General features: G+C 46.0%; 1 protein-coding gene across 1 annotated transcript; it reads left to right on the forward strand.

The window, feature by feature from the left end:
• Positions 1-241: 241 nt before the first annotated feature.
• SPCS3 (signal peptidase complex subunit 3) lies at positions 242-7,432 on the forward strand. Its single transcript, XM_087814064.1, has 5 exons — positions 242-451; positions 2,180-2,253; positions 3,321-3,397; positions 6,084-6,199; positions 7,091-7,432. The coding sequence occupies exons 1-5, from the start codon at positions 309-311 to the stop codon at positions 7,221-7,223; spliced, it is 543 nt and encodes a 180-aa protein (XP_087670190.1). The 5' UTR covers positions 242-308; the 3' UTR covers positions 7,224-7,432.
• The last annotated feature ends 2,999 nt before the right edge of the window (positions 7,433-10,431 follow it).

The following is a 10,431-nucleotide window of genomic DNA, read 5'->3' on the forward strand; positions in this document are numbered from 1 at the left end:
GAGGAGGGAGACCAGCGGGCGGCCCGCGGGCGGGGGCGGGGGAGGGGGCGGCGGGTCTTCGTGGCGGAGCCACGCCCTCCCCTGCTCGTCGCTGATTGGCGGCGGCGGTGGGCCGGGAGGGGCGGGCCCCCGGTGGGCGTGTCCTGGGCGGGTGCGCGCGCGCTCACGTCCGGGGACCGGAAGGGAGGCGGGGCCGGGGCGGCGCGCCCGGAACGCGGCGGCGCAGCGGCGCGGATCGCAGGCAGCGGGGCCGCCACGGGCGCGGGGTCCCGGGAGCGCGTGTGGAAAGGCTCGGGGACTCGGCCGCCATGAACACGGTGCTGTCGCGGGCGAACTCGCTGTTCGCCTTCTCGCTGAGCGTGATGGCGGCGCTCACCTTCGGCTGCTTCATCACCACCGCCTTCAAGGACCGCAGCGTCCCGGTGCGGCTGCACGTCTCGCGGATCATGCTGTGAGTGCGGCCGGCCCGGCGGGCGGGGGGCGGGGGGCGCCTCGGTCCCGGCCGCGGCCTCGGTCCCGGGCGCTCGGCCGCCTCGCGCGCCCCGGGCCTCCCGCCCGCCGCCGCGGTTCCCGGGCTCGCTCTTAAATTTTAATCTTGAGCGTCGCCCAGGTCAGCGCCTCCGCTTCCTTCCTGTGCCTCACTTCCCCGCGCCGCCGGCCAATGGGCGAGCGACACGCCCGCCGCCCGCGCGTCCCCCGCGCCCCGTGCGGGGCGCCGCCCGCCCGCCCGCCGCGCCCGCGAGACGCCGCCCGGCCGCCCGGGCCCGCGGTGGCGGCAGTTCCGCGGCCGCTTGGAAGCCGGCGGGCCGGGCCGGGCCCCGAGCTCGGGCGGCGCGGCTTTGCCGGGGTCTGCGGGGCCCGCGCGCCCCTCGCCGGCGCCTGTGCGTTTTTTCTTGACGACTTTGGTCCCTGAGCACTTCTTCTTTGATCGGGAGAATCTCTTTTTTCCTGGTTCTCCTGTCTGCCTGCCCTGTGCCATCTTCCAACAAGTTCTCTCTCCAGCCTTAGTTTCCTTATTTGTCAGAAGCTCCAACAAGCTGGTCGTCTAATAGCCACAGCACCCCCTCCCCCGAATATCTATCTATCTATCTATCTATCTATCTATCTATCTATCTATCTATCTATCTCTCTCTCTCTCTCTCTCTCTCTCTCTCTCTCTCTATCTCTATCTCTATCTCTATCTCTATCTCTATCTCTCTCTATCTCTCTCTATCTCTCTCTATCTCTCTCTATCTCTCTCTATCTCTCTATCTCTCTATGTATCTATCATCATCTAGCTATCATCTAGCTATCCATCATCTGTCATCTATCATCTATCTATCTATCTATCTATCTATCTATCTATCTATCTATCTATCATCTATCTATCTATCTATCTATCTATCTATCTATCTATCTATCTATCATCTAGCTATCCATCATCTGTCATCTATCATCTATCTGTCATCCATCTATCATCTGTCTAACTACGGGGTGTGTGTGTATATATGTATATATTTATATTACTTTTTTTGCTAAGATGGTGTTTGTTAAATACTGTGTTTTAGGTTCAAAAATCAGACCCTGGTGGAAATGAGCTCTGCCCCTGCCAACTTGGGGGGCTTTGAAGAGCCTGGTGCAGAGTAAACACCAAACAGCTGTTAGCTTTAGTTCATTTTAAGCCAGTTTCTTGCTCTCCTGGGCCTTAGTTTCCTTCTGTCCCAAACGGAAGTGCTGCCCAACGCATGGGCTTTGAGATACTTGTGCAAATGGGCAGCGGACAGGACAGGGACACACGCGGGAAGCACTCAGTGAGGAGCAGCTGGCGCTGTCTTGTTTTCCCTCCACCCTTAGGCCTGGGTTCCTTTCTCCCGCCCATTCTACCAAATCCCTTGGCATCAGGTCCGGACACTTTTCTTTTAGCAGTTTTTGTCTCCCCCTGGGTTTTGTTAGGGATTCTTTGGAAGTGCATGAAAAGAGGTGAATACCAACTTTTATGTTGAATTAGAAAGTGTATCCTGATTTCACACCTACAGGTTTGTCCGATTTCGCCGTTTCTGTGGAATTGCTGTTTCCCTTGTGTGTACAGCTGTATCCTGTGTGTACAGCTGTATCCTGTCCTTCACTTCACCTAAGGAGGGATGTGGGTTTTGTGTACCGATGTGTTTGAAGCATGGTAACATTTTTTCTTTACTTCTAGAAAAAATGTAGAGGACTTCACTGGACCTAGAGAAAGAAGTGATCTGGGATTCATCAACTTTGATATAACAGCGGATATCCTTTGAGAAACTATTTCATTGCTTTTTCTGTAGTTTTATAACAATATACATGTTACCATCTAGTGATTTGGGGGACATTGTGACTGTCAACCAAAACTTGGAAATTTCTAGGCCTGTGTATGTTTTCAGCAGTAAAATAGTGTTAATACCGCCTCATTCACACCTGGAGAAAACTTATGTGTAGATTTAGGAGTTACTGTGTGGTGGTGCTCTAAGTTCTTCACAGAAACATGAAAGCTTCTAGAGTGTGAACCTGTATTTCAGAAAGAGAGTCAGATCATTTGGATTAAAGAGGGAACACTGTGACCAGGGCTCTTCCTACCTAGATGAATATTTCTTGTATGACCCCAAAGCATGTCTTCGTATTTTATGGTAGAAACATATGTTTAAAAAGTGAATTACATCTCTTATGGTTTGGAAAGGTCCTTATCAAAATGAATATTGGTAAGCCATATTAGCATTTTGCCATTATAGTTTTTTGGTAAGTATTTTCATAACAAGAGCCAGAAATCACAACAGTTAAAAAAAGTTACTTTAAAACAGGGAAGATTTAAACATTTATCCTGAGTTTCCATCTTTTGACAGCTCTTATCATTGTGGCCGGTTTAGTCTTCTTTTTGGGTCTTAGATGGATGTTGGCAGTGTTTTCTGCCACTTCTAGCCTGATCTTGCTGCCTTTTTAAAACCCCAGAATTAAAGGTGGTTGTGGAGATTGAACTGTCTGAACTTGTATAAAGCAACAGTCTGAATAGTTGAAGCAGTGTCCAGAAGCAACACATACAGTTTATTACACTTGATTTAACTACTTGAGCCTAGTTGACATTTGTATATCATTACATTTAAATTGTGATGCTTGGTTATACTTTAGAACTTGAGTGGAGTCCTATGTGCTTGAAATATGAAATCTTCTTATCTTTCATATATTTTTATTGAATTAGTGGCTCAGTACTAGGCGCCTCTCCTTTTTCTCTATTTTAGTGTTAGTATTGCTGTGAGTACTTAAGAATGAGATGTGTTTAAAGTCTGCTGCATTATGATTTATATATTCCTTAATTTGTTTACATCTAGAGAATATATTTGATTGGAATGTTAAGCAGTTGTTTCTTTATTTATCAGCAGAATATTCAACAAAAAATAATGTAAGTATATAGGGTTCCGGAAACCACAAATATTTGTATATTTCTCAATGTAAATTGAAAAGGGAAAGAAGTTGAACTTTACTCATACTCTGTATGGACTGACAATAATAGTCAGGGGCTGGCTACATGCTTCCTAAAGCATGCTCGTACTCTGGAGGTAGAGGAGCTGTGTCGGGCTGGAGGTCGGCCAGGCTGTCTGTCTATATTCATTCATTCCCACTCAGCAGGGTTTTGTGGTATATACCCAACTAAGTGGGTTCTGTTATATAGTTTTAAATAAACTAATCCTCACAAGGTGGAAAAACAGCTGAAAACGGTCCCTGCAAAGGTATCGCAGGTTGGAGATAATGCTAATGGTCCAGGCAAATATAAGCAACAGGAGTGGCACAGCGGACAGGTCCAGTCCTGCACTGCTCAGCCGCATTCAAGGATGAGAAACAGAAAGAACCTAGGTGCGTCTGACCAAAAGTTGATGGGGAAAAATAGGCTCTGGTCCAGAACACTGAAGTGCACGTGCACAGTCACCACCGAGGATGGTGTGGGGGTAACAGCTGCATTAGGTACATAATTTGCAAAGGTGCATATTTAGGTGATGGTGTTCAAAGTAATTTGAGATTACAAACCTTTGGAGACCACTTCAGTGATAAAATCAGGAAGGATGCTGCTGACGTTGAGGGTACCAAGTAATGGGAGGCGGCATTGCCACCCAGCTGTAGGATGCTCTGAGCTAAAATATCCTGTCTTTGCCGCTGTAATTAGAAAGATAGACATTTGAGTCAACGAAGTTTATGATCTGTGCTTGTAACTCTTGTTACCCAGACATATAATCAAAACCTTTGTAAAGGTAACTAATTTTTTAATCTCTGATGTCATTTTAAAATCCATATATATATACACACACACACACATTTCTTTTCCAGTACATGGTTTGAGCTGTGCTGACACTCTGACGAAGCCGTACCTGTACAATTAGTAAATGCCTGTCTTGAGAGTTTTTCTTTTTGTGTGACCTTCCAATTTGAGCACTTAAGGTTATCTTTTTAATCTTTTTAACTAGAGTTTATCAGAAGTTTTATAGTTAGAAGCTATTAAACTATTAGATTAAAATGTGTTAAGACACTATTGGTTTTGATAGAAATTGGTTAGGCCAGTCTGATTGGGAGCTTTTGTTGCAGCTAGAGTAAGGGGTGAGATGTTTATACAGAATGTTGCTGAAACAAAAATTCTTAGGTCCTAAAGTATAAAGTGAATGAGTCTGACCTGACGAGTGAATTAAAATACAAAGGTGAAATCTCTGGAGCTTCTGTGTTGTTTTGACCCAAGTACCCTTATGTTCACTGTCAGCATAGACTGGAAGCAATTTGTAGTTAGAAATGTGTCTACTTCTGTATTTCATTTTCAAGGGATGACAAATTAACCAGCTTGATCTGTTGGTTTTTTATTTCAGTGTAATTTTTAGCACTTCAGTCAATTCATTGTATATCACATTTCTTTGGAGCATATTTTTTTATGCCAGGTATTTTGTTAGGCCCTGGGAGTATTGGGTTGATTAAGCTGCTCCCTGCCCTTGAGAATCAACAAAGTGTTAAAACAGGAAAAGCTGTTCTGGAGAGAAGAGTGGCTACTGGAAACACACATATTCTTCTTTAAGTCTCAGCAAATCATCTAAATAGGTCATTTTCTTGGTGATGATGTACCTAAATTATATTCATAATTCTGGTTTATCCAGCGTGACTAGTAAATTAATACAGTTTGGGATTTGACAGATTATTGCTTTGGTGAAGGAATGAGCACATAGAAAGTCATCTCACTTGGGCATGTCCTTGACTGTGTTCCCCTCCCTGTGATGTTTGTTTAGTGTTAGAGAGAGACTTTAGGGTGACGATTTAAAACCTCTTGTAGAGATAACTGTGCCACATTTCTTAGTCATCGCAGGCTCCACAGTTGGCCTCACCAGCTTATGGATGGTATTCAGTGAGAACACAGTTCTCGGGATTTAGTAGCGGTCACAAAAGTGTTTTTTCTCCATTTCACACCCCCAATTTTCCAATCATTTGGTTTATGATTTGTCAAAACAGTGACTTGAAAGGTCATCTGACTTTAGAATTTTGCCATAATAAAGCAATGTGCCTATTTTACTTAAATGTAAAGAAACATTATTTTAAAAGCTTCATTTTTTTTAGTGATTTCTTGGCAATTTAAAAAACTCGGCAATATGGAAACTCATGATTAACCTGGCCTCAGTGACTGTGTTAGCAGTGTGATGGCGCTGTTTCCCTGGCCCTGCAGGGTCCATACTAAGGCGGAGGGTCTCAGACATTTACAGGAAAGTGATGTAAGAAGCTTCCTTTCCGTGGATTCCAGTCCCTCCTGTTTCTCCAAGGGCCTTACTCGGGAGAGCATAGAGGTCTAAACCCTTGTACGAAGATTTGAGGCCCCTAATACAATTGCCTTAGCAGAAGGAATGGTTTCTGTTAGAGAAATGTGTTTTCTTTGAGAAAAGTTCGGCCCCCCACCCCTTCTTGTATCTGCCCACTTATAATTTTGTAGGCTTGAAGATGTTAGCAATCCCCTCAAAGTTGGGTTAATTGATTATAAGCTATTTGCTTACCAATACCTTTAATTTGTTAAGTGACAAAGGTGCTATTTCTGATGAGTTAATCTGATTATTTTTACTTTAATGTAGGCTCTGAACCAGGTTGTCCTTTGGGACAAGATTGTTCTGAGAGGAGATAATCCGAAGCTGCTGTTGAAAGACATGAAAACAAAATACTTTTTCTTTGACGATGGAAATGGTCTCAAGTGAGCAATTCTTTGTAATTTTTTTTTTTTTTTTTTACATTTAATGAAATGTGAAGGGGAAAGATGGATTTTTATTAATATATATATATTAGAGGGTAAAAAGGAAGGTAGGGAGAGAAGCCAAGTGTCTCTACAGATCTGACCTGGAAGATGGCCTGGAAACACTGCCCTACAAACGGATCTAAGATTCGGGCTCAGTCCCTGCCCTCTGCGGCCTGAGGTCTGAGACCCAGGCTCAGTCCCTGCTGTGTGTGGACTGAGATCTGAGATCCGGACTCAGTCCCTGGCATGTGTGGACTGTCAGCTGAGGTCTGGCAGCTTCTGCTCCAGGTGCACAGGGCCCAGGCTGCCTCGTGGGAGGGGACCTGCTTGCACAGGCTCCTCTGGGGACAAAGAGGAACTTACTGGGGAACCTTGATGAGGAAATAGTGCGGTGGCCCAGCTGATACTGAGGTTTCTAGTGTTGGTTCTCTTAGCTTCTCTGAACCTCAGTTTCAGAGAAAGGAGCTAGAATGATTGATCTGGGTCATGTTAGTGCGCTCTCTCTGACGGGTGTGTTTGCTTTGCCCCTCTAGAAGGGATGGAGTTGGGTTCGCGGCACTGTCTCGAGATTCCCCTCAGGTCTGGGTGGTTATTCTGTGTTGTCCTCGTTTCAGCTTTCGGTCGATAGTTCTAGAAACATGGGTTTGGGTGGGGCATTATGGAGTGCGGGTCTTTCCCAGTGGTCCTGGATTTTAAAAGACTTGAGGAAACTTCCATTTGTAGGTTAGGTTTCCACTTGGGAATAGCTAGTTATAAACAACCCCTCTGACATCTCAGTGCTTTTATTAAAATGATGTTCTTGAGCTACAAGTGTTTCTGTTGACATCTGTTTGTCATGTGTTTTTACAGGGGCAACAGGAATGTCACCCTCACCCTGTCCTGGAACGTGGTACCGAATGCTGGGATTCTACCTCTTGTGACGGGATCGGGACACGTTTCTGTCCCATTTCCAGATACATATGAAATCATGAAGAGTTATTAAATTATTCTGAATCTGAAACAGCATATTTTTATACTTAGTGGATTGGATCTCATTTATGTCTTCCCTTGCATCTCTCTTTGTTTTTGGTTGTTAATTTAAAATTTTTTTTTTTGTATAAGAACTAACATCAAAAGGTATATTTGAAGAGAAAGGTTAACGTGCTGCTTAAACTTGATTTTACAGTCAAAATAAACAAAAAAAGAAGTCCACCAGAGTGGAGTATTGTAAGGGTAAGAAAACTGAACAGGATTTGTGAAAGTTCATCTTTGATGTGTCTCCTGTGTCTCCACTGTCAATGGACTGTGACACTGAGTGTGGAGGGTCTCGAACAAGTGCAGGTGCCGGGACCAAGGAGCTGTGTGTGCCTCGCCCTGGGCGTGACTGAGGCAGACAAGCCCTTCATCTCTCTCTCCTCGGGTCTGATGACTAGAACCATTAACGTGGGCCCTTGTGAGAAGCCTTGTTTGCAAAGTAGCCAGAAGTGACGGAGTTTTATCCCGTTTGCCTTGGGCAGGCCCATGATGCTTGTTTTTCTTGCAGGTGACTTTCTCCACTTAAAGACTAAATGCCTCCGTGTGTGCTGTAAATTATTCTACAGTCTCTTAGGTCAGCTGAATGTGTCTTGTCAGCGCTTCCTCTGAAACGTTTCCTTGTGTTCTGTGTGTGGTTTAGCACTGCCGGTGAAAGTTGAAATGTTGCATGGTCCCCTCTGAGTGAAATTTGTCCTAGTGAGTGTGCCTAGTGCCACTGAGTGGTAATTAACATTTTCTGTAGGGCCACATTTTAATAATTGTGGGGTAGTAATAATAATTGTTGATGAGCTGCTCCAGGTACTGAGGTATGTTATCCTCAATAAGCTAGGGAGCAAGAGTGCAGATGCTAGCTCTGCAGGTGCAGGACCTGGAGCCCGCAAGTTACTGAGTTGGTGGCTGCTGCACAGCTGGCAAGGAAGGGGGTTAAACTTGCACTCAGACCTGGTGGTTCTCTCCGCTTTTCTCCTGTACCTCAGGCCACAGACCAATCAAAATTCACATATAACTTCCATCACATTTTTTGTGACCCTGGGCACCCTCTGTGCCACCCCTGAAAAAGGTTCTCTATCCACTGTGGAGGTGACCAGTTCTCAAGCTGCAGGCACCTTAACAGAGGTGACCTCGCACTCCTTGCTCTGCATGGTTAATTTTACTTATGTTAAAAGTAAAAGAATCCAGTGATGAAGATAATTTAGATTAAACTTGTGATAACACATGGATGACTATGTGGTCACACTTCACATGATTTTCTGTGGAGGGCAAACAGCATTCTCAAAGGGAGCGGCTCCCAGTCAGTCACCTTAAAGCAGGACCAGCGATAGCTACAGTCCCAGCAGCGGCCAGAGAGGGCCGACGTTTCCCAGAATAGTGTCTAAGACTTTTCCTATTACGTCGTGAAAGGCTGCGCCACTTAGTTACAGTAGTTTTACCAGCTTTGTGTGAGCTGTTCCCGGCAAGGGCACAGGTGAGATGTCATGAGCACCGATGGGTTTGGCTCCCAGCTTTTTCGTTAAACTTTTCAGGGCCTCTGTTTGCAAAGTGACAGTTGGACGAGTTAACTTCAATAGTGGCTCCTTCACACCACACAATCTGTAAAATGTGTCTGTTCAGAGATTAAACACAAATCCCGTGAGTCCTGTGGAGCAGGCAGATGATAGACGTGTAATTTACGTGGATCTGACATCATTCCTGTTAGGTTCACACCCAGGAAACTTGCTGCATGTGGTTAGTGCACACGGACGTGGAAACGCAGCACCTGCTGGGATCCAAGCAGGAGACCCGGGTGCGTGTCCCTTCTGGAGGTGGGTGCGGCAGCCTGCAGTCCAGAGGCCGTGCGGGGCCCCAGTGCAGGCCTCTGATGAGGGGCCTGTGTTCCATGGAGGTGAACGTTGAACTTGAGCTGTAACGTGCTAGACGAGCCTCCCCACTTGTTTGGAAGTTGGTGAGGACGGTTCTAGTGGCCGGACTAGCGTGAGGAATGCGTCATTCGTGGTTTCTGTTTAACTGAGTTCGACGGGAAAATAATTCTCCAAGGTGGGAAAAGAAACCATCTCGGGAACTCGGCTTTCTAAGTTTCCCATGATTCTGCATTTAAAAGAGTTAGATTTGTGTTCACTTTGATGCCCTTATCTACCTTAGCGTCACTGTTTTAAGGAAGTCTTATAAAGTCTCCACAAAGACCCAAGTCTTCAGTCTTACAGAAACTTACGTCTGATTAGGAACGTGAGCCCAGATGTGATTCTGGCAAAGGGGAATGATTGCAGGACACTTGCCCAGCCTTCCTGGTCGGAAACGAGTTATTTTGGGCCTGGGGTGCACACGTGCCCCCTTTCTCCAGCAGTTTAACCTAAAGTCGCTGTAGCGATGTTTTGTCCCCTAGCTGATTACATTTGCTTTCTTCACGCTTGAAGGAAAATGACAGAACTTCACAAGTTCCTTAGGGCGTCACGCGGCAGTGGGTTAATTTGGATTTTGTTTCCTGGAATTATTCTGCAGCTCTCAACTCCAGCTGGGTCCGGCCAGCCTGGTGGTAGCTCTGAGAGATGGGCTATCAGGTTATAATGAACTTTCTTCTCTCTTCTGTCTGAAGCGTAGTGATCAAGGCTTGGACTTTTGGGGAAGGGGGGGGTTAATGGAGCTGTTGTTTTATAATCCTTAGAGTGGACGTGAAAGGGGTTAGCTGGTCGCATCGTCCACTCCAGCAGCCTTCCCTGCTGCTCCCAGAGCCTGCGCGGTCACCTGTCCGGTGCAACTCGGGCAGTTGTTTACTTCACAAGTGCAGGTTGATAAGAAAATTCAGGAAAACACCAAAGGTGTTTGAGGATTTTCTTAATTGCAGTAAGTAGCTTTTTTCTAATGAAAATGAGCTTTATGAGTGCAGGTGCATTTTGAAGGTTTGCAGATTTATGCTTTTCATGTGAAGCTGCTGAACTAAAAGGGATGGAATCAAGTCCAGTGAACTCGTGTTTTCTTTTTCTTGTGTGTGGTTTGTCTTTTGTTGCGAGGGGTGTGGGGGAGGTTAGCTACCCCTGACCCCTGCAGAGACGGCCCCTACACTAGACTCAGCCCTCTGAGGGCAGCCCCCAGGACTTGTCTGCCCCTTCCCGGCGCCCAGCCTAGTGCGTTGCACACCCAGTAGGCGCCCAGTAAACGCCGATGGTGAGTGGACGCTTGTT

The sequence above is a fragment of the Miniopterus natalensis genome, chromosome 2 (assembly GCF_054644295.1).
Source record: "Miniopterus natalensis isolate mMinNat1 chromosome 2, mMinNat1.hap1, whole genome shotgun sequence".
Lineage (NCBI taxonomy): Eukaryota > Metazoa > Chordata > Mammalia > Chiroptera > Miniopteridae > Miniopterus > Miniopterus natalensis.

Coding starts and splice junctions, on each gene's coding strand:
- SPCS3 (XM_087814064.1), top strand. CDS start 309: ATGAACACGGTGCTGTCGCGGGCGAACTCGCTGTTCGCCTTCTCGCTG. Junction 3,398..6,083: donor AATATTCAACAAAAAATAAT/GTAAGTATATAG, acceptor ACTTTAATGTAG/GCTCTGAACCAGGTTGTCCT. Junction 6,200..7,090: donor GACGATGGAAATGGTCTCAA/GTGAGCAATTCT, acceptor GTGTTTTTACAG/GGGCAACAGGAATGTCACCC.